This window comes from Colossoma macropomum, unplaced genomic scaffold (genome assembly GCF_904425465.1).
Source record: "Colossoma macropomum unplaced genomic scaffold, Colossoma_macropomum, whole genome shotgun sequence".
In the NCBI taxonomy this organism is placed as follows: domain Eukaryota; kingdom Metazoa; phylum Chordata; class Actinopteri; order Characiformes; family Serrasalmidae; genus Colossoma; species Colossoma macropomum.
Genome location: NW_023494792.1, coordinates 19,273,723 through 19,297,445, shown reverse-complemented (window position 1 = coordinate 19,297,445; position 23,723 = coordinate 19,273,723). Strand labels below are relative to the sequence as shown.

The window sequence follows — 23,723 nt, the reverse complement described above, 5'->3', positions numbered from 1 at the left end:
GTAAAGTTTGGTGGAGGAGGGACAATGCTATGGGGTTGTTTTTCAGGGGTTGGCCTAGACCCCTCAATTCCAGTGAAGGGAAATCTTAATGCTTCAGCAGACCATGACATTTTGAACAATTGTACACGTCTAACTTTGTGGGAACAGTTTGTTTTCTGTTCCAGCATGACTGTGTCCCAGTGCACAAAGCAAGGTCTACAAAGGTGTGGTTGGGTGAGTTTGGTGTGGAAAAACGTGACTGGCCCTCACAGAGCCCTGACCTCAACCCCATGGAACACCTTTGGGAAGAACTAAAACAGAGATTGTGAGCCAGGACCTCTTGTCCAGACTTCCCAAATGCATGGGCAAAAATTCCCAGAGACACTCTCCAAAATCTTGTAGAAAGCTTCCCAGAAGAGTGGAAGCTGTTATAACTGCAAAGGGGGGACCAACTCCATATTAATGCTTATGTATTTAAAATGGGGTGTCATAAAAGCTACTTTGGGAGTAACGTGTAGGTGTCACAATACTTTTGTTCATATAGTGTATATTGTTTAAGCAACAGGACACGAGAGGGAGTGTGTTATCGTGAAATAACATCACGGCTGTGACTTGGTCGCAGGCACAAGCCGAAGGCTTTTATACAACAGTTAAATAAATATAGTAATAAATTAATAAACTGGGCCGTGAACGCGGCATTTAATATGTTTTAATGTTAGCAATTCCTTCCACCAAATTATAGTTCCTTAACAAGCAGCTCGTTGCTACATCACAATAATGAGCTCCACTCACTCGCTGCACAGCCAGCAGTTCATTCTCCAGCTCCACACACTACATTCCCAAACTGTCATCACCACTGAGCAGCTTTTTTATTTTTTATTGTGGCAGTTTTATGGCTCACTCCGATTTGGTCAGACTCTGAAGATGAGACTACACGTTTGGCGAATGGTATTCGGTTCATTTCTGGCTAATTCCAGGTTGTTTAGGTTTTCTTCTGTCACAGCTGCCGACTGAAAAGCTGCTCAGTGGTGATGACAGTTTAGGAATTTAGTGTGGTCTCATTTTCAGATTCTGACCAAATCGGCTGTCGGTCAAATGTGATCTTAAAAGTATCCATTTTCTGTTTGTGGCGAAGTAAGAAGTAAAAACTTTCAAATGGCTTGAGCATCCCCTACAGCTGTCAAAGTTGTTGCTTAGCAACAGCGTCTTAGCGGAGTAATACAGTGCTTGTGACAAACCTGTGATGTTATGCCGAAATAGCCTGCGTGGCCAGAACTAACTATTGTATAATATTGTGATAAATTATGTCATAATATCCTCTTTTCATATTGTGTGTATCAATAATTGCAGGACACTGACCAACTGTCTAACTCATTACAAAGAGAGCAAAATCGGTCCCATCTACCCGGATTTAGTGCTACACTGCATGTGAAATATTGAATAAAAAAACATTGCATTAATAGTTTTTGATAGTATATTTTAAATGCAGCACTACTGATTCTTTTTTCTCTGTTCCAACTGGTTAGACAGCTGAAAAAATAAGTATCGTGACATATCGTTTATCGTGAACATTTCTTGAAGTATCGCGATATTGTATTTTTATCACATCGCACACCTCTAAGGGCTACAGTGGAGTATGTTTTGGCTAGGAGAACGCAGACATGCCCGTTATTAATATTATAAACTCTGGGCCCAGTGGCCTCCCAGCCGGAGCTTCGACCAGCTCCACAGTCTTATCAGAGGATTAGTAACAGACCCGCACCGACCTCGGGTTACTCTGGTGTTTTTGCGTTTCACAGTCTCTACTCCGCCATTAGGTTGCGTATCTCCTTCAGTAACCGCGCCTCTCTGAGTAGCTGAAGTGAAGTTGCTGCCGAGTCCTTCCGTAGTCAGACGTGGCGCCGCCGGGTCCTCGGAGCAGCGGTGGCTATACAGTTTTCTCTCAGCTCACAATTTCACTCAGGGAGCCCTGGCGTTCATACCTGTCTCTCAGGTGAGTGTGCAGTACGTTTAGACCCAAGAGAGAAAGTGCCTCGCAGTGTCCAGTCAGATTAGCACTGCCTGGTGTAGTTTTAGCTAGCTAGCCAAATTGACAAGCTGTACCTGGATGTGTTTGATAACGCTAGCCTGTTAACGTTAGCTCATTGACGCTATTTTCTCTGTGTATATTGTTTGGCAGCAAGCAACAAATTATTTCAGGTATTTCCAAAGATACTGGAGGTTTGGGCAATATTTTGTCCATATGGTTTTAATTTGCCGTTAAGTTGCCTTTGAAGCCAGAGGGCTAAGCCAGCTAGCTAGCTAGCGAGGGAGGTTAGCCAACATCAGAACTGAGAGCTTAACGTTAGCTTATTAGCCACAGCGCCAAACCCGGTGAATGTCAGATTTAAGTTGCTTTATTGTCAGCTTTTTATATCTGCCGAGCAACGAACTACTTAACCACTAGTCGTGGAGGCAGTTAATTGGGTCAGCTCTGCTCTGTCTCATTCACAGCTCTCCTGTACAGTAATGAATGGCTAAACATAGCAAGTCAGCAGTGAGTAGCACTGACCTCCTTTAACGAGTAGCCTAATATTAACGCCTCTGCTCGTTTGGTGTAGAGTTTAATTCATTCACTTTAAATAAGAACAAAGGAGCTGTGTAAAAATAGGCCTAATTACATTTAATTAGGCTGTTCTGTCTTGCATGCATGCTGAGTATGTTGCCCTGTGGATTTCACAGTGCTAGCACGCACTCAAGAGACAACAAAACAGGAAAAAGTGTGTTGTGATCCTTGTTTTCATGTGTATTGTGTCCTGTGTTTCACTTTCAGAACCTTTGCTGAACCATGTGGAGGAAGGCTGTGCTGGTGGCTCTGCTAGCCCTTGCAGTAGGGTACCTCTATCACACAAACCCAGAGCTACCAGAGCACATGCTGCAGTTTGTCACCCAGTCCCTTCCCTGGTCGCTAATCTCCACGCAGTATGAACCCAGTACTCATTCTCTAGAAGAAGCCATCTCCAGGGCCTGGGACAGCCTCATCACTGCTCCTACAAGACAATGGGGTCGAATAGCGGTTGGGTGAGTTTCTGGGACACGATGGACAAAATAAAGAAATAGTTCATCCTCAGCGTTCTCCTTTTAGTCATGTTCTCCTTTTAGTGATGTTCATAAACTGAATTTACTGAGGCTTAGTAGCAAATAGTGAAAGCCTCAAGTTTTGAAACGATGATGTGTACATGCAGAATGATTAAGTCCCCCCGGTCTCTTCCCTCAGGGTAAATGCCTGTATTGACGTGGTGGTGTCGGGGGTAGGGTTGCTCCAGGCTTTGGCTGTCGATCCTGGATCAGGCAGTGACCATGATGTACTACACTCAAAAGAGGACCTGAAAGAAACCTTCATTCACTACATGGAAAGAGGGGCTGCTGCAGAACGATTCTTCTCAGATAAAGAAGTCTTTCAAAGGATTGCTCGGGCTGCTTCTGAATATCCTGGTGCCCAGGTAGAATGTGTATTCTAGTGTCGTTTAGGGTTGGGCCCTTTACTCACCTCTACAGCAGAGGATTTTGTCGTAAGAGGACAGTCTAATTACTGACAGGACAGCCCAACCTTTTCTTTTATTACTATAGTCTAACTCAGTGGAATACCTGCCTTGTTCTGAAGGGAGCTGTTTACAGACACCTTTTGATAGGTGGGGCCAGACTTGGTCATTCTAGTTTGTCCACACTGAATCAAAGCTGGCTTGACCAGTTTTACAGGATCATTAGATTTGTGTGGCTAATTTTGGTATTGTCTGTAAAGAAAGTGCTGACCCGAGAGAACTCAGTTTTAATACTGAATGAAAGCTGAGCCCATCGAGGATTGAGTTTCTGTGTCAAATGTAATTCTGCTAAGTTGACAGTAATTAATAGTTGTAGCAATAGGCTCAGGTCTTGCTTCTCTGTGTTCACTTGTCACTTCTCTAGCTTATGGTTAGGCACAATGCCTTCTGGGTGTTTTAAAATTCATATGCATGATGGAGGATATTTCATAATCAGTGGCTTCCTGTTTCCTTCTTCCCTCCACTGTAGCTCTATGTGGGAGGAAATGCAGCTCTGATTGGGCAGAAACTCGCCTCTTATCCAGAGCTTGTGGTGAGTAGACAAATAATGCCACAGCAAGTTCACATTTGCTTGAAGTTTTGAGTGTAGATTTTCTGTATTAAGCCTTAATAAAAACACAGTCAGTGGAATTGCACACCTTGTATGAACTAACACTGCCTATTTACTTGTGGTTTGGTGTGTCTAGTTCTCTGTTTGCATAATTGTGATTGACACCTGTTTATCTGATCATTCTAAAGAGCCTGTCAGATTGTATTTGTCTTTTGTGTTTGTCTGTTCTAAAAATCTAGTTTGTTTAACAAGATCATTTGATGGTGTAGCATTTCCTGTTTTTAAATGTAGTGGGTTTCCCATAGGTCCTCTTGTGTGGCCCTGTTGGGCCTAAACTGCACGAGCTCCTGGATGAGCAGATAATAGTACCACCGGAATCACTGCAGGAGACTGATGAATACCACCTCATTCTGGAGTACAAGGCAGGTCAGGATGTACTCCTGTTTATTAACTCATTACTGTACAAAAAGGCCTATATGAGTTATGCGTATTACTTGGTCAAGTAAGAAATTTGCCAACATTGAGTTATTGATCATTTTACTAAAATGTGTTCCTTATCATTGTAATATTGCGATTTGCTTTTGTAGTCAGATGTTGTTCTAGACTGTTTTCACATAGGTACAAACTGCATCTGTAGTCTGTAGTGTGAACTGTTGGACTGTGTGTGCTTAGGGGAGCAGTGGGGATCGACACAAGCTCCTCAGGCCAACCGCTTCATCTTCTCCCATGATGTATCCAATGGTGAGATGAGTACCTTGGAGACTTTCGTGGCTAGTTTGGAGGAGTTCCAGCCCGGATTGGTGGTGCTTTCTGGGCTCCACATGATGGAGGGCATGGGCCGGGAGCTGTGGGAGGACAGACTCAAAGAGGTTTGTACATTTGAAATACTCTGGGTGTGCTGGGATTGCAGATTTTTGATGAGATCAGACCATTGTCTGCTGTAACATTGACACCATGGCATATTGTGCATCAGGGTCCTGGAGTACATAGTGCAAAATATTTTGTGGGCTTAGAATTATAAAATTCTGTCTGAATGTTTGTCAAAATTGAGTAACATACATGTAGTTAACAGTTTATTGCTGTGGGGAATCTTTTGTTTTAAAAAAGGATCATAGTGTCTATTTAAAAATGCCAAAGTAAAAGGTTACTTCTTCAAAATGGCGTACTATGTTGGCGTTAGACAGTCCTATGTACAGCAGCCAAGCAGTGCAGCTAATCAATAGTGGAAACCCCTTAAAAATTAATGTTTTACCCATGTGCCCAAGCTCAGCAATAACCTGTGTGCTAGGCTTAGTAGCTTGTCTATGAAGCCTGGTTAAATGACCCTTTAGACTTTTTTTTAAACGATTTAATATGTAATCATAGTAGCACAAAGTAATATGAAAGGGAATTAATACGGCCAATTGACCAACTCACTTTTAAATATAGGTTTATTTAAGTTAGAAGCAGTTATTTAGTTAGCAGGTGCTAATGTTTACTAATCAGATTAATAGCCAGCTAGCTAAATTGCAAACACAGAACTATCTATCATCTGCATCTAACTAAATGCTAAATTCAAGAATCAGTTGTCAATCAGCCAATATTGACATTTTGTAGGTTCATATTTGCTCGAAAAATTAAATACTAAATTAAACTAACTTATCTTCCCCATCTAGATTTTGTTACTTAGCCATCTAGCTAACTAATATCCAGCTTATTTAGCAAAATTACCTGATCTGCAAAACAGCAAGGTAGCTACCAAAGTTATATTAGGTAGCTAAACTAATGTCATATATTTACATTTTAAACATTTAACTTAAGACACAAGACTAAAGATAACTGCAGGGAGACGGTGGCAGTGAAATATAGGCACAAACATCAGAGAGAGAGAGAGAGACAACACACAGTGGCGGAGAGACTGTGTGTTGTCTTTCTCTCTGTGATGTTATGTACTGTGATAAATATGTAGTATGATGTAGCGCAATATATTTATTTTGTCATTATGCTGCTATTCTTATACGCATGTAGTGTACATAGCACAATACGTACATAGTAAAATACATTACTTAGTAATAAATACATCACACTGATGTAGTACAATCGATGTATGCTGTAAAATTTACCTGTTCTGATGCTTATTTCTTGATATTTCTCATTTACGTTTAATGTATTTTAAGAATTCATGAGGATAGAGTTTGAATCTTGAACAGTGTGGTGATGTTTCCATTACAGGGTGGGTTTATTTGCAGAAAGAACTTTTACAGTTCTAAATTTATATTTATTTAAAATAAACACATTTCTAAAAGAGCTTTTTCTAAAAGAGAATTAAAAGCTTTTGTCTACGTTTGATTTATTCCAGAAAAGACTATTTCCAAATATCCTAAGATTAACATTCAGTGGTCAAAAGTATTTCAAGACACTGACTTGGTAAAGACGTGGGCGATTGTACTGTGTAAGAGTTTTGCTATTTTGAAAGTGAACTCTTTGACCCTCAATATTTCCAAACTACACTGAATGCAGATAGAAGCTTGTAATTTGAAGCTGATGAGTGGCAAAACACTGTGCTGTTTCTCTGCCTGTCTGAGCCTGAAGGTGTGTTTTGTCTGTTTCCCTGCAGGCCGTGGTTGCCATCTCAGATGTCCGTAATGAGGTGCCCATACATCTAGAGCTGGCCAGCATGACTGATAAAGACTACATGAGCAGCATCATGAAGGAGGTAAATGTGTAGGTTTAGCAGAAGTTTCTTACACCCCTTACATATGGATTAGAAAGTAGCACAGTAGAGAGTGATGCGTGTGAGACACTCATATTGTCAATCTAAGCCAAAACTAAACATGATCATTGTATCAATAGTTATTCTCCTGAGCAGAGAAGTCAAAGTTGCATCAAAGCTGTTAGGTGAAGGTGAGAACATTATGGATTGGTGGATTTCATTGAATTGTTCCTTTATGTGATCTCTGACAGCTGCCACAAGTGCCTTACCTGCCGTGACCAATCAGCATATGTACCACATTCAGTATTGTGGGCTCTTCTGTTAGCAGGTCATGCCCATCGTCAACTCCATCGGGCTGAACGAGCAGGAGCTGCTGTTCCTGTCACAGGCTGGAGGGGGTCCTCACTCTGACCTTGCTGCTTGGGACAGCATACCTGATGTGGGCCGTGTCACTGACATCCTCCTGTGGGTCCTGGAGCAGCACGGCAGGGCTGACCCGGAGTCTGAGGCTGATCTGACCCGAATTCATTTCCACACTCTGGCCTACCACATCTTGGCTACTGTGGACGGTCACTGGGCGAACCAGCAGGCAGCAGTAGCAGCTGGGGCACGTGTGGCCAGCAGTCAGGCATGTGGCCTACAGGCTGTGGATGTTAGCAAGGTGGTGCTCAAAGCGCCACTGAGCTTCTACAGCTCTTTTTCCGAGCCTAGGCAGAGCTTGGTTTTGGACCCATCCAGTCCAGTTACTGTGTGGCGAAGGGGGAACGTGTCGTTCCATCTAAGTCCAGTACTGGTATGTAAGCAACCACTCCGGACAGTTGGGCTGGGGGACGCTATCTCAGCAGAGGGACTGCTGTACTCTGAGATTGCACTCCAGCCACTGTCTGAGCAGTAAGTCAGTATTGACGATCACTCCATGAGGTCCAGTTCTAATTTTTTTTTAAAGACTAAATCTATTCTTGACGCTGTCTTCAATTGCTAGCTGCTAAGCATCGAACCAGCTGGATGGATGGATGGATCCTCCTTTCATTCACCCCTCATTGCAAGCAGTGCTTGCTGACAAGAACAGTGGAAGAAAAAATGCTTTTGAAGAGTACAGGAATGAGATTTTTTTTTTGTTTTAGTGAGCAAAATTGGTGCGCCGTCTTCTCCTCCTTTGTTGCTGAATACTGTCCTTTTCCTTTTTCTCCCCTCCTCCACACTCCACACACATTGTTTTACCTCTGCTGACTACTACAGTGAAGAGATGTGAAATCTCACCTGCCTTTGAACATGATGCAGAAACTCCGAGCTGCTATGGAACATGGAGAAAAAAATCCTTTAGATTCCTGTAGAACCCCAACATGAGAAATATCTTGACCAAAGCTAGGTTACTTATAGCCATACCTGTTGCTTAACCATGAACCTGACAAACACTTCTTCGTGGAATTGTGCAACCCATGGCAGTCCCAGTCCAAGTTTTCAGATTTCTCTAGCAATATGTACGTCTTGTGTACAAGGTAAGAGTGATATAAAGGAAGTCACAAAGCCTTTTACATTTTTTTATTATTATTTCATGGCAAGGTTATCTTAAAGGTTAGAGACTATATTTTATTGTGATCAAGTGAAGACTGTTTAACCCACTCTTGGAACACAGTTAATCAAATGAACGTCTCACTACAGTAAAACTGGATAGTCAAAAGTGCCCGGTTCTTATTTAGGTTGAACTCTTGTGGTTACTGAAATTGTGAGGTAACTGACACGTCTTAAATCTATGGTAATTCATGTATTTGTGGAAATCTGGGGGGGTAGCGTGGGAGATTGGAAGCAATTAAGTCTTCTGCTTTGTAGTTTGTTTTTAAGGACTTGCACCAGCACAACCTGTAAATATTTGCAGAGGAATTTCAACACATGCTTCATCCTCAGCATTTGTTCATTCATTTATTCAGTTAGTCTCTGGAATACAAGATGTTTGCCTTTTTTATACAGAATACACATTCAACCTAAGAGGAGGTAAGTGTTTAGTCAATACCTCCTCCTTTTCCAGACATGTACTGTGTATGGTGGGGGGGTGGACAGTGAAGACTTTGACAATTCCTTCTTCTGTAGGTCATGAGATTGATTTATAAATGTATAGTGACATTGTTCAGTATCTCAGATGGGTCTAGCTGTAAGTTATGAGTAGAAATTTTCTGCCATTAACAGATTTTATGCGTCATGTTCTGTGACATTACATGTATGTCCCTGCTAAATAAGAAAGTAGTTTGCCCTCTGATGCTGTGTAGTGCATTTAAAAAAGTAGGCCAGATGTCAGAAATACTTACTTCTTAACTAAATGTTAATTGGGTCATTTAGTCCAATTGGCTTTATCAGGGATCAAAAAGCTAGCTGTGAGTGAAGTAAGGAGGCACAAAACATGCTCAGCATTTTGAATTTGGTAAGATTAATGCCTTAAGCAACATAAACCTGTCAGTGGGTTTCATATTTAAACGTTCATCATGAAGATACCTTCCTTTTTTAAATCTCTCTTCCTTTGAGAAGGTACAGTCTTCTGCAGCTGTTACTGAAAAAACTTGACTGACTTCATAGATTTCTTCTTTCTCATTTGTACTGTATTCATCTACGAACCTCCGTCTCAGTAGGAAATACTGCTTGGTCTGGTTGGCCCAGCTGTGATCAAGACTGGTCTCTAAGCGTCTGTTTCCCAGATATGGATTAGGTCTAGTCTTGGATAAAATTGCAGTGACTATTAAAAAATGATATTTAGGCTAGGCTCATGTTTAACGCATGTCTGGGGAAACTTGCATTAAGAGTTAGTGTTTAGGCAGCATCTCAGGCTATGGCTGCTGGTCAAGAGTGTATTTGTGAATGTAGGTTGTATGGATTATGATCCTGGACATGGAGTTGCCTGCATGTAAGCCCTAGATAAGCTTTCTTAATCAGAGATGCTTGATGCAGATATTAGGCATGATTTGGTTTGAGACACCAGCCCTTTGTTACCTAAACATCACTTCATATTAAGGCAGCATTCTGTGGCAGAAAGTTAGTTTGCACAAATGTGACATTATGCAAAGTCTTAAAGTAAAAGGGCCTTAAAGAGGCCCAGTGTCCTAAGACAAAAATAGAAATATTTAGCTTGGTAATTTGAGGTCAGAATATTTTTTATATCAATAAAATATCTGTTGATCCTACATAATGTCTTACTGTCTAAATAATGGCTGGACAACTTTGGTAAACTGCATTTTAATTCATAAAACCATTACAAACAGGAAGCAGACCTTCACCTAGCTCATATACAGTGGTTGGAAAAAGCTAAATGATTAATCTACATTAATGTAATGCATACTTGCATTAAGGATCCAAAAGGACCCACTTACTTTAATTCCCAAAATTGACATTTAATAACACATTTTTCAATATAAAGTAGAATAGTATGGCTGTGTACATGAAAAAGTAAAATAAGTGATAATTTTGTGCTCCATACAACAGTAAAGACTATAGCTTAAAGCTGCATTTGATAACTCAAGCCTCTGGGTGCCATTCCAGTTCCAGTCTGCCATGTTCCCACTGATCACTGATATGAGAAGTAATACCTTCAGTATGTTGAATGTTTTCAGATGTACAGTTTCTGACTTGGCGGTTTCCTTTCTGTGTTTTTCTGATCTCCACATTAATGTTGACCAGTTGTTTTAAATATGTTGTTCAGTGAAAGCATGGCAGATTATAACTAACCAGTATGGCAACGAAATGTTTTGCCCATTTCTAATTGACCTAAAAAAAATCTGTACAAACAATATTCCTTCCAAAATATTACTATACATTCATAGGACACAAATACTCTTAAGTGTGTCTTTTTCAACCCAGTCCATTGAGACCCCAGAACATCCACACTGTTGCTCTGGCTTAGCTCCTAACACACTTGAACCCTGTGAATACCTGCCTCAGGTGTGCACTGATGGATCTCCAAGTACTGGGATGGGAAACACAACTCTAAGGTTTACAAACTTTTTTTAGTGCATTTTTGTGATAACCTCTATTCAGCCACTGCTCTGGATTTGCTCTTCTTCTTTTCCTTGGCTTTGGGAGGCTCTGCTGCTTCCTCTACACCATCTTCAGCTTCATGCTCTCCTGGTGGCTCTGTGGGGGGAGAAGGGGCACTCTCCACATCTGGCTCTGGCTCTAGCAGGAGAAAAAAGTTTTGGACAGAACTTGTGGGATGCTCAAAACAGACTAATGTATTGGAACACAATAGAATATGTGCCAAAAGTAAAAACACAAGCACAACTGCCTTTACATATTAATCACACACTTCATTTTATTCTTATGCTCATTTTGTGGTTTTCAAGTCATTTTTTAATATCTGAATTTAAGTCCCATGTATTGCTATTCAAATAAGTGTTGGTATTATCATAAATAGACAATTACAATAAGACCCCAGAAAGCACTAGTGTCTTCATTTCTAAGACAATCAATGATAAGATTTTTTTAAAAACTAGGGGCAGCCTAATTAACAAGTCCACACTTAAAACATAATTGACAGTATTATTTAAAGCCTTAATGATGGTGGAAGTCATGAAGAGAACACAAGAATTAAAACAATGTTCAAACCAGCATGGGACAGGCTGAGGAGTGAAAGCAGCCTTCCTATGATTCTAAGCTACTGTACCTGCAGCTAGCTGCATGCTCTTGCTGTAGCCAGCAGCAGAGGACATGGCCTGGCCCAGAGCTTGATTGGTGCCTAGCGGCTGCTGAGAGGAGGCGACCTTGCTGGAAGAGGAGCGCTGGCTGTTTTTGGATTCTTTGCCTGGTTTTGACCACAATACATTCTCACCAGCCTGCAGGGCTGCACCCATCTTCTGAGCCATTTCTATAAGCTGAGGAGAAAGGAGGTGCTTTTAGAGTAGAGAAAAATGGAGAACATGCATGTCTAAACACAGTGTAGTGATGGATATGAAGACGCAGAGTATCTGCACTCTGGCATGTCGATGGACAGGCACAGTAGCACAGGTGAAATACTACAGGTCTGGAAGAGGGTACATTTATGACGGTATAATCTTATCTATGTGCCTCACATTTTCTTAGGGTTTCATAGGTTTAGCTGTGTTTTTTTAGGGATGACATTTTGATAATTATTTAAAGCATGTAACAATGTCAGACAGCGCTGTACCTCTGGGTCAAATTCAGTGTTGCTGTTGCTCTCCACCAACATGTTGACTTTCTTCTCCATCTCTTGGTATTGCTGCAGTGCTGCCTTCTTGTCTCCCTGATTATACAGCAACACCGCAAAATTCAGATTCACCAGAGGGTTGGACCTGTGAACGGAGATATCAACACTCAGTCACTTTAAATCAGTCTTGTGCAAGCACTTGTAAAACTGCTGCAGTTGACCTGCAAAGATTTAAAAGACATACACATCTAGTTGAACAGCTTGTTCGTAGGACCTGCGTGCATTGTCTACATCGTCCAGATTGGTCAGGGCAACTGTTGAAAGACAAATGAAGAATATCAACTAAAACAAAGTCAACACAGTACAGCAAAAATACTATGGATCATTTCACTTCTTTACCCCTAATTTAGTCATGTCCAATTCCCACCTGCTAGCCAGGTCTCCTCCATCCTAGCCGGGAGGCTGAAGGCTAGCACAAGCTTACTCAAGATATGAGAAGCCAACCACTGTATCTTTTTGAACTGCTGCACTTCTGCTCATGCAATGCCACTGGCCAATTCATAAGTGTTGGAGGGAAGGCCATCCTACCCACCCAGAGAGAACGTGGCTAATCATACGCTCTTGTACTCCCAGCCACGGATGGCTGAGGTATCGCAGTGGAACACACTCCCAGGCCCTATTTCAATTCTCTTTTTAAACATGCCTTGCCTTCACCCACTTCCACTCACCACTCAGATGTGCATCACACCTACATTACACGAGTGGCCTCTTGTGTCAGAAGGGGAGGAGGGGACAGTGAATTCAAATGGAATGCAGTTGCCCTTGGCATGTTAGCCTCAGTAAGATAACCATGTGAACTTTACAATGTAAAACTTTTTGAGCATAACATCTATAAATTACTTTGTCTAGCTATAAACTTGTGTTGTGTAGTGCCTTTTTTAGGTTCACTCTGAAGACTTTAGCATGCTAACTGGACAGTTAGCTGAATAAAGTAATGGAGTATACTAGTTTACTGATATGGCTTAAAAACAGCTTTGTGCATCATTATTTTTGGGTTTGAAAAGGAAAATGCATCAGGTCACAATGATTTTTGGGCAAATTCTGCTGCTGAAGTCGGCATTTGTTTTCACTCAATCACTCATCCTTCTGAGGGCCCATGTAACACCCTGCACTTGAGCTAATAAAGTAATGGAACAGCTCTTAAGATGGCGTCTGGGATTCCCCCAAAAGGAAATGATGGGGTCAAGTGGACAGGGGCTTGTTAAAACTGGTATTGAAACGGGCGGCCAATCTCCCTATGTTAGGGCTAATGCTTAGACGGTTGAGCCACTGTGGATCATTTCTGCTGACAGATTATGGCTAGTCCTAGACTTAACACAACTTTTTGTTTGAGATTTAGATTTTATAGAGACAATAAATGAATAAGTAAGCAAAAACTTTACTACTTTACAAGTTTATGTGTTTGAATGTTTATATGTTTACTACTATGTATGTTCAGAACATTTAGAGTTCACAGTAAAAGCAGGATGAAGGGAACAGTGTATGTTCACCTGCCAGGAGCATGTAAAGCTCTCCCATGCGCGGATGCAGGTTAATGGCAGCACTGAGGAAGTGGAAGGCTGAGGCGTACTGCTGCATGGTGAGGTGCACCAAACCCAGATTATACAGAATTTTCCAGTCAAACGGAGACAGGTAGTTTGCTCTCTTCAGACAGCTTATAGCCTGAGAGAAAGAAAACAACAACAGGAGGAACAGAGGAAGACAGACAATAAGGCTGAAGCCTGAGAAATAAATTAGGCTGGAGGAGAGACAAGAAGTTGTCAAATTACGAGTTATAATTAGTCACTTCATGACACGGAAGTGAATTCTATGAAACTCACAGCTACATATTTCTTCTTGCCGAAGAAGCACATGCCAATGTTGTTCCAAAGTGGTGGGCTTTCAGGCACAGCAAATGCTGCCACGCGATATTTATTCATGGCCACGTCAAAATCCCCATGTGTCTGCATCATACTGCCTGCTGCCAGGATGGCCTGGGGGAAACACACACAGAGACTTTCATATTGCTGAATTTGGGGGCTCAGAATAACTTCAAAGGGAAGACATCAAACTGGAAGTGCAAGGAGTTTATGTTTAGGTTTACCCACCTTGTAATTGTTTGGGTCGTATGTCAGTGCATTCCCAAGATGTTCAAAGGCTTTCTGATATTTACCGAGCTGAGAAAAAATACAAAAATGTTTTGCATTTATATTCTGAGCACCTGAAGTCTTAACACACAATTCCAAGAGCAGGCCTACCAGGTGCCTGATTAAACTGACCTGCATGTACAACAGCCCCAGTGTGGTCAGCAACTCTGTGTTCTCTGGGGAGAACCTACAACAGATGAGCAAAATTCCTCAATAAAAGTGTCCATAATTCTAGACAAAGAATGGACTGATTGCAGGCCAATATTGTGGCAACAAACAGTATATTGTGTGTCCCTGATGCAAAACTGTCTAAAACAAGTTTTTTTTGTTAAAAAATGACCATTAAGGGCTAATTATATAACCGCAGATGAAGCAATGTCCTGGACTACAATTGTAAAAGGTGCAACATAATGCATTTTCAAGTTTCATCTACTAATTTTTAAGACCTTAATTCAGACGCAAACATGAAATGAGCACTATTAACCAATGAGAGTGGGCGATTGGCCAAATATAACACCGCTAAACATTTTCACGGAACACGATATGCATCACAGTATAACTTCTGAGGTTTGATTAGTTTGAGCAGACTAATCAGAGCAAGGCAGAGAAAAAAGCCCCAGTAGTGCCACATTTAAGAATATCATAAAAATACCATAAAACATTATGAGTACAATGTTTTTATTCAATGTTTCTTAGTGCACCTCATTAAATCCAGTTAAATGGGACTAATTAAGCTGTCTTTGTAATGAAACATGCAGTGCTTTATAACTACTCATGATGCCCATGATATGCTTAGAAAAGCACAATGTAACATAATGTGATGTAATTAGTTGCAACAATCATAAGTATCGTAATATTGCCCCCCCCCCACCCTTTTAACCATGTCAGAAGGTATAAGGTATGTTTGAAGGTCCTTACTGTTCAGATACCATTTCAAATGTATTAAAAGTCTAAACAGTTTGTGCAGTAATGTTCACACAACAGGGTGGTTCAGGAGAACTGGGTTTCGCATCCAGTCTAGAGCATCTCTATGTGTCCAGGAAGTCTAATAAGTCAAACTGGGACAAAGTTTGCATCTTGTCAGAACACCATGAAGACTTAAGGTGTTATGACTCACCTCACTCTGTAACATTCAAAACATGCAACAACTTGCTGCCTACACCATCATCTTCCTAGCAACATCAGATTTGTCTTCCAACTTTGTGTCTGACTGCAGCCCATCACAGCAGGCTGTTAGTTATTCATTCTGGCTCAGAGGGAGAGCAGGAGGGGCGCGGTTCTTTCTTCTGTCTGGTTGAAATCGGCAGAGAGAAGGAAGAGACACACAGGCGCTTTGCTTCGGGACCCCCCCAGCTCCGCTCATTAAAGCACATCCCACTGTTCGGTGTTACTAATTCATCTGCACTACAGGAGGGCTGCAGTAATGATGAGAACACACACTGCGCTCGCTGGAGCTCCTATGCCCTCACGTATTTACTCTCCCCGCATCCCTCTGATATCTGAGCCAGAGCCGAGGAGCCGAGACTGTGTGAACAAGGAGCTAAGATGCAACAACTTCATGAAGTCATTTCCTTTTCTCTTTCTGCGCTTCACAGAACAGTCAATAAGAGCAAAGTCAACACTCTTAATCAAACATTAGGGTTCGCAGGGAGGAAAATATTAGTGATTCCTTTTGAGGTTTCATCCAGTCAATAAGTAAATTCTGTTTAAGGGGAGACTCTGATCATGCGCAGAGAAAGCTGCTTAAAGGAGAGGCACGTGTCCTTAGGGAGGTCTGTAGAATGTGCTGAGAAATGGAGAAAGAGAGTAAGAGTGTCACAGTCAGCCTGTAAATGTGATTAATTACAGCGATGGCTCCGTTTCTCACCCTAGCATGCTGTGTGGCCTCAGGCGTCTTATTGGAGCTGTGGCAGAGACAACAGCCACTTGCTGTGAATCTCTCTGGGCATCTTAGGTTGCTCACATAGTCTGAAATATGCCTCACGAATGAGTGTGTAGTCACAATGTGCCAGACACGATTGCACTGTGCATGCCTTTTGATGCAGTGCATTCTAGGTCAACCAGTACAAAGATGGCTGAGCTTTGGTGAGGATCATTTGGGTGAAAATCAACTTCTGAAACCACATTTGGGTTTACCAAGTAAAACCAATGGGATTAGTACAGTTCTTAGTACTTGCTATTAGGGCTGTCACGATCATGAAATTTTAGTTGACAATTAATTGTCATAGAAATAATTGTGATTAATGATTGAACTGTCTTTTCTTGTTCGTTGTTCATCATTCAGAGTGAAAATACAAGCAAAAAACTCTCCGTCTGCTAGCATGCATGCTAAAAACAGTAGTATTTGTCACATAGCTAACAAAAAAACATTACTTGTGCTGAGCTTGTTATGTTAGAGATCCAAGTTAGAACTTTTCATAAGATCCATGATGTGTCAATTATTTGCCTCAACCCACAACACTCAATTCACATTTTGTTTGTTGTGGCTCAACATAATTGTGAAATCTAATGTGGAAAATGACTGCAGTTAGCTTAATTAATTGCAATCTACTCAGATATTTGCGATTAGGTGTTTGTAATAATTGTGACAGGCCTACTTGCCATATTATTTGTAAACATAGCCAGAGGCATCAAGCAAACAGACTCACTCCACTGCATTCTTGTAGATCTCGATGGCCTTCTCTGTGTCTCCCTCTAACAGGTAGATCTTCCCCAGCATCATGTAGGTCATGTCATGCTTGTTTAGCTGCAGCGCCATGTTGAGCTGCTCCTCAGCCTACAGATAAACCAAGGAGCCAAACTTTAAATCATGGATATCACTACAGTAAAACTACAGTCAACAGGCTTTGGAATAGACAGTTTGGCAGACATGATGTTTAATGTTGTGGGTGACACTTTTTTATTGGTACAAACACAAAACATGAGTGATTGTTAAAAGGGAATTTCACTGATTTTCCATGTTTAATTCAAAAGTTAAGATGTAAAGAAAATCGTTCAGGATGGTTTGATGTGAAACGCCCCTATCCAGAGAAACTTAAATTAGAATTGTTCACAGTGGTGGTGATAAGAACCAGATTTCCGAATTTGCCTCTAAAATTGTCTCTAGTGCCGCTAAAAGCTACACAGGATGTTTTTATGCATGAAATGGTTATTAATTCCTTGCCTGATGTCAGAGACATTGTTTTATGAAAAAATTTTGGCCTAAAACATAATTTTAGAATCCATTCCTGGCAAGAGGTGCATGCAGGGTATTTTAAGGCAAAATAAAACCCAAACTTATTTACCACTATTTTTTACCATTAATAATGGTATAATAATCACCACCACTATGAAGAAATCCAAGTCAGTTAGTGTCTTTACAATGCACCATTTCACATCAAAACACTCTGAATGTTTACATCTCAAGGACTGATTTATGCAGAACTTTTGAAAAATATCTTCACTCATCTACACAGGCTTTGCACTCTTTTACCCTTTATGGCAGTCATAGTAGTGCATGATGAATAATGCAAGATTTATTCACATATTGATTAATCACAGCATGCAAAACTGGGAACAACTTACACTCTTGAAGTCCTTGGTGTAGATGTAGCAAACTCCAAGATTGTGGTTGATCTCCTGTAGAGGGTGTTGAAAAAACATCCAAAATTTTATAAACTGCACACTCTTGGAATCATAGTTAACAAACTGAAAAGTTAGTTTATTTTATACAGTATACACACTTTTTTAGACATTGTAACAGTATATAGAAAGGTAAGATAATGGGAAGATTACCCAGTCTTTCTGGTTGAGACGGGCTGCCTCATTGTAAACCTCAATAGCAGCTTTGTGCTTTCCTAACAGAAACCTAAATTCAAAACACACACTGGTAAAAAAAACTGTATCTTTTATGTTCTGTATTATTCACAGTGCTAAGACTAGCATACTGTGAGCTGCACATACAAGCTTTTCAAACTGAACTTAATTTTGAAAACTTGTATGTGTGGACCATTCTACCAAATTAGCTCAAACTCCAGTCCCACAGTAAAAAAACTATTTAAAGAACAATTAAGTATTCAGACCCAAGATATTTACAAGGATTATGTTATAATCTATTTAAACCCAAGGCACTAATTGAGATAATAAACTAAATATATTCAAAATCATTACAAAGTCCTGGTGAAGTGGTCCCAGTGGGGTCATTAGAAAGGTGCCATATAACTTATCAAACTCAGAGAAGCATTTTGATTAGTGCAAGCACTGCTGAATGGCTCCATGGCCATGAAAGGCCATGGATGCCAGGATGATGCCGATTATGAATTTCTATTGGGTAAGCTCTTTACTGGGCGAGAGTTTTTAACTGACCACTAAACTTAAAGACTAAAGGCTAACAATTTGTGGATATCAGGTCCAGTCAGTGAGTAGACTACTTGATTATTGTTCTGTCATTTCTGTGATATGTATGCAAAATGCTTTTAACCCCAAAAACGGTCAAACTATGAAAAAAGTAACAAACCCCTAATTTATAGGGTGCTGTCTACTTGGAGGTGGCTGTCACAAACCGTTACCAATGTTTCAAAGATATTTTTATCTCTTTTAAATTTCTTTTAAAGTGAAGTTGAAATATTTAGATTTATCATGCATTTAAAAAAACAAACCTGCATTTTTTGAACATTTTTTTTGTTTAATTAAACTCGCGCTAAATCTGAATGACTTATGATTGTTTTGTTAGTGACAAAGTGGAATATTCAATCATTTAATAAAATAAACATAATTAAGATATAGTCACTCAAAAAGGACTTTAGTCTAAGTCCAAGTCAGTTAAATGCCCAAAATGTACTTTGAACCAGTTCGGCAGAATGATTCATCTTTTTTCTTGAATATATGTTTTTCCAAATCAGAGTATTAAAAGTGCTTTGTCTGCATTTTTAGATATTTGTTTTCTGCCATTTTTTTCCCCATTCAGTCTCGGCCAGTTCTGGATGAAGATTATACAGCACCAGTTGTGGAACTGTGCAAATATATAAAACTTGGCTGCAGAGCTAAAAACAGCAGCAGCAGCCATCTTGAAGCCTGAATTTTCTTTGTGCTTTTGTCCATTGTTTAGGCAAAAGTATGTGTCTACTACACATAAACAAGTCTAACAAACTGAACAGGTTGAGGCAAATGTGTGATGATTTAGGCATGCCGTTTGCATGGTGGTAAATAGTAGGGTATAAGCTTCTTACTTGTTAGTTGTTATCAACAGTATTAAAAACTATCAACAGTATCAAAAAAGCAAAATTCAAACACTAAACATGTCTTTACTGATCTAATACATTTAGGGTAATGGAAAAATGCACTAAACTATCACTTAAATACAGGTAGTCTAGCATGGCATGCTGCTTACAGGGAACGGGCTACTTGTTTGAGATTGTCTGAGCTGGTAGGGTTGAGAATGGCACAGCTTTGGAACAGCTCCAGAGACTGCTGGATCTTCCCCTCCAAACGCAGGATCAGAGCTGCACAGACACAAAAGCACATTATAGCAAACAGCTGTTACTGCAGAGTTAGAAATGGGTACCACAAGACCTTGCATGAACCCTTGTTTCACATCATACACCAGACTCAGTTAACATGAACAGAAGCTGATAACATTAGAAGGCTCCAACACCGACCTTGGACATACACAGCATATTCACACATGCCCTGAGTTTCCTGGAGTTGCTCTTTGATGATGGCCTGATGAGACAGGAAATTAATTAAACCTTATGAAGGGAAAAAGTAATATAAAATACGAGTGTAACTCATCCTTCTCTTTTACAACAAGCTGGCGGAGCTGAAAAAGGCAGACGCCACCTTGTATACAGCCTACCTTGCAGGTCTCATAGTCTTTGCGTATGTAGTGCAGATGAATGAGCCAGTTCCTCCTCTCCAGTATAGGAAGCTCTGGAGCTGAAAAAGAAGAACCCAGACATATGAACACTGAGTGATCAATACTGTTTTACAAGCTACAGATTATGACGGAGCCTAGTGCCTCAGCCTGCTGGAGCAAAACTGATTCATTTTAAGCTCTTTGCAGAAGTCTAAATAGGGAATTAACTGTGCATAATAAACTAGTCATACATGCCAATGCTCTTCACACAGAGCCTAAAGCCTCAAGACACCCATTAACCTTTTGGAAGTGTTGCCTAAAAAGCCATTAAAATAGTGAGGAAATTCTGTTTAAGGATCTGTGCAGCTTTTGCCGCAAAGGCTGCATTTATAGTAGTTTCATCTTAAACATCAAGCATAGCTTAAAAAAAGGAAAGGGTTACTTAGCCCAGGGTTCAAACTAAGTATCACAGTACTTAGTTCACACATAATCCAAAGTAGTCTGACATGAAAAAGGACAAGCATGTTTTACTGGCTGCTTTTGTCTGACAGAAGGCATATTTTTCTGTCTCTCTGATAAGGAACACTGCTGTTGTGCTCCCTCCTCACTGCTGGAGACCATGTAAAGCTCCCCACTCCCAAACCCAACAGGCACCTCAACAAAGGAAGGCTCCACAGTGAGAGGCTGCATCTGCATCTTACTTAGCTTGCTCACAAGGCTGCTAGCAAAATCTGATTTCAAGCAGTTCTATTCCTGGACAGACTTTTCTCTCTGAGCTGTAATCCTCTTCAAGGCTAAAAGGAAGCCGTGGAAGAAAACGCAGCCAATCAGCACCACCCACAGGATAAAGGAGAGAACAGCAATCAAGGACATAGAAAAGCCTGCACTCTTTTTCTGATTACTTCTCTGTACTCTGCTCTGCCTGAGATATGTACAGTTTGTGAGTTCAAACCACGCCATGAGGGAAGACTGACTGAGGGGAGGGGGAGAACTACTGAGAACTTGGGCTGAAGTTCTGGGCGGCTTCTGTCTGTGGCTAGAAGGCCAGACCCCCAAAAACTCCAGGATGAACACAGAAACTGTCCAGAAATCTGTTTTTCAAGAGCTGATTCTGCAGTGCGAAAACTTTGTCACGGGAACAGAAAGTGTGGATGTGAATTTATAGGGTGTTAGATTGGAAGAAGAGGGGTTTCAGGCATGTTCCTCCCCCCAAAGTTTAGTTATAACATAACTACATTAAGGAAAAAAACTAAGTTTTGTGAAACTAAACTACGGCTGTATTCCTCCCTCTCTAAACACCCATAATGACAGAGTGTTAAAATTAGTCAATTAATTGCATGATGTGAAGCATCTAACTTGATAAAATATCCCTGCACAGCTACTTTCTAAAAATGTTCAACAGAGAAGTGAATCCTGTAGCGCTGTGCTTAATCAGGAAATACGTAGAGGAATGGACAGGTCCAGGTACAAACCTTTTTTGGGACGCGGTTTCTTAGTAGGGTCAGTGGCCACCGGAAGTGGAGCATCCTAAAACAAATAACCAACCACACAAATAAATACACAAATATTATTGATTTAAAAAACTTCGGCAACGTTTTAATAACCTTATGGAATTAACTCTTATTAATATAAAAGAGTCGTAACCAGCTCCCAGCAATTCCAAACTAATTTCACATATAAAATCACCAAAAAATCAGCCCTGCGTGGACAGAATGAGGAGTACAATCAACTGTTTAAGATCATTAGGAGAGATAATGCAATTTAATTGCCATAAATGCAATTACTGACATAACTGGGGTTTACAGTAAGGCCTTATATGCTGTTTTGTGGCATATAAGAATGGCTATTTCAGTGTATTGGCGAATACTTAAACGTGTTTGATATTCGGAGCTAACCAGTTATCTCTCTTTAGTAAACACATTAGCTAACTAACCTAGCTAGCTTAGCTAGCGTTAACTCGTATGAATCCGGTTCAATAACATGTAAAACACGTAACCCGTTCACAAGTTAATGTTAGCTAGGTTAGCTAGTTTAACTTAAGCTACCACAAAAAAGAACAAGTAACCGAGTGCCGTTATTTAAGAAAGCCACACACAGGTGTAAACAGCAGCAGCAGGAGCAGCCTGGACTCTATAGACTCCTGCTGGTACAGGATTTAACGTTAAACCGCAGTTAGCAGTCATGTTAGCTAACGGCTCTACAGCTCTCCGCTGCGACCTAAACAGCCAACCATCAGGAGCACTGCAGACCTCTTATCCAGTACCCGGTCATACTCATTTCGTGATGTTATTCCGCTGAAAGGCGCCTCAGCAACACTAGCTAAACGTTTCTCACCGTTTTAACGGTCTCCTCGTCAGCCATCCCTGCTGGTAAGGATAAGACACTTCCGCTTTCTACACGCCTCCTTCAAACGCACAGCCGTTACCATAGCAACACTGCACAGCCTCTCTACCGCGGCAACACTAAAGAGACACTCCGGCCAAAATACAAAAATGTAATCATCGCTACATCTGTTGTAGACATGCATACTCCCCTCCTACAGTAGTCTCTGGGTGAGATTTTCTTGTTTACAGACTAGGAATACTTCCTGATGATGTATCTGGAAGGTCGACATTTATTTATCTATTTATTTATTTATTGCCTGAATTATACAAAAGTCTGACAACTAATTAAGGTCAGTGCTGTATCACTAAGGCTGGTTAGCACCACAGACCATTTATTAGCCTCTAGATCAGTGAGTCTCCTAGGGATGGATTCTATGACGCAATTGCGTAACGCTTTCTGGGTACTGTAGTGTGAGAACACTGATGGACGGAAACAAAAACACGATACAGAATCACGAATTCCGTCAAACCAGTGAGGCTGAAATGTGCAATGCTGCACTACAGAATATTACAAATAACACATGAAATGCTAACTTTAGGTCAGAGTGCCCATTTAAACTAACAGCATGGTATGGTAACATACTACCTACACAACGAATAGGAAGAGGTTTAGCCACCCGTCAACCTAGACATGAAACATGTACTGAAGAATTATGTACTGTTATGCATTTCAAATTTTGTCTCAAGTAAAAGTGAAAGTATGGAGCCAAAAACATACATACATACATACATACATACATACTCTAAACCGCTTATCCTTCTGGGTTGCGGTGGGGTGCTGGAGCCTATCCCAGCTGTCATTGGGCAGAAGGCAGGATACACCCTGGACAGGGTCGCCAGTCCATCGCAGGGCAGACAGACAGACATATACATTCACACACACACACACACATCTAGGGGCAATTTTAGCATGTCCAATCAGCCTGACTGCATGTCTTTGGACTGTGGGAGGAAACCCACGCAGACACGGGGAGAACATGCAAACTCCACACAGAAATGACCCTGGTCGCCCGGCCGGGAATCAAACCCAGGCCATTCTTACTGTGAGGCGACAGCACTACCCACTGCGCCACCATGCCGCCCGCCAAAAATATACTTGAGCTAAAGTGAGCAGTATGTACATTTAACTATACTGAAATGTGACTAATGGGTGGTACTGATACTTACATATGAATTAGCAGAGCTGTGGGCAGTTTTATTCACTGATATGAATTTGGTTGAATGTCTAAATAAAATAAAATAATAAAAACATCAAGTTACAATGCACAGCAACTTTAAAGATCGGCAGGATAAAAATATTCTGACCTTTGAAATGTACATTGCAAGTCTACATGAAAGCGTAAGTAATAGAAAGGTTTTTTCTGTTGGAAAC

The 23,723-nt window shown here is 40.8% G+C and overlaps 2 protein-coding genes across 4 annotated transcripts; one reads left to right on the top strand and one right to left on the bottom strand.

Annotated features, from left to right (window-relative positions):
- The first annotated feature begins 1,630 nt into the window (after positions 1-1,630).
- On the top strand, positions 1,631-7,969 carry adpgk (ADP-dependent glucokinase). Of its 2 annotated transcripts, none has more exons than XM_036576416.1 (8): positions 1,631-1,972; positions 2,792-3,039; positions 3,236-3,461; positions 4,030-4,092; positions 4,416-4,536; positions 4,783-4,979; positions 6,707-6,805; positions 7,131-7,969. In XM_036576416.1, exons 2-8 carry the CDS (start codon positions 2,807-2,809, stop codon positions 7,695-7,697), a joined length of 1,506 nt encoding a protein of 501 aa, XP_036432309.1. In that variant the 5' UTR covers positions 1,631-1,972; positions 2,792-2,806; the 3' UTR covers positions 7,698-7,969. The 2 variants fall into 2 exon arrangements, with proteins under 2 accessions (XP_036432309.1, XP_036432308.1); XM_036576415.1 differs by having other exon boundaries at positions 7,128-7,969.
- A 1,764-nt stretch (positions 7,970-9,733) lies between these two features.
- On the bottom strand, positions 9,734-22,419 carry bbs4 (Bardet-Biedl syndrome 4). 2 transcript variants are annotated; one of them, XM_036576413.1, is made up of 16 exons: positions 22,302-22,419; positions 21,440-21,494; positions 19,968-20,047; positions 19,771-19,834; positions 19,503-19,614; positions 17,909-17,981; positions 17,699-17,752; positions 16,783-16,910; positions 14,267-14,321; positions 14,096-14,164; positions 13,829-13,981; positions 13,499-13,670; positions 12,193-12,262; positions 11,949-12,093; positions 11,448-11,655; positions 9,734-10,960 (listed from the first exon to the last, which is right to left on the bottom strand). In XM_036576413.1, the coding sequence occupies exons 1-16, from the start codon at positions 22,326-22,328 to the stop codon at positions 10,815-10,817; spliced, it is 1,611 nt and encodes a 536-aa protein (XP_036432306.1). In that variant the 5' UTR covers positions 22,329-22,419; the 3' UTR covers positions 9,734-10,814. The 2 variants fall into 2 exon arrangements, with proteins under 2 accessions (XP_036432306.1, XP_036432307.1); XM_036576414.1 differs by lacking the exon at positions 22,302-22,419 and adding an exon at positions 22,218-22,298 and having other exon boundaries at positions 19,968-20,049; positions 21,441-21,497.
- Positions 22,420-23,723: the final 1,304 nt, after the last annotated feature.

Bases quoted from the DNA above. Each gene is read 5' to 3' on its own strand.
- bbs4 (XM_036576413.1), bottom strand. From the start codon at position 22,328: ATGGCTGACGAGGAGACCGTTAAAACG. The intron at 21,495-22,301 runs GTGAGAAACGTT...TATTTGTTTTAG, and splicing joins ACGAGGAGACCGTTAAAACG to GATGCTCCACTTCCGGTGGC. The intron at 17,982-19,502 runs GTAAGCAGCATG...TTTTGAATTTAG, and splicing joins AAACAAGTAGCCCGTTCCCT to GTTTCTGTTAGGAAAGCACA.
- adpgk (XM_036576415.1), top strand. From the start codon at position 2,807: ATGTGGAGGAAGGCTGTGCTGGTGGCTCTGCTAGCCCTTGCAGTAGGG. The intron at 4,093-4,415 runs GTGAGTAGACAA...GGTTTCCCATAG, and splicing joins CCTCTTATCCAGAGCTTGTG to GTCCTCTTGTGTGGCCCTGT. The intron at 4,537-4,782 runs GTCAGGATGTAC...GTGTGTGCTTAG, and splicing joins CATTCTGGAGTACAAGGCAG to GGGAGCAGTGGGGATCGACA.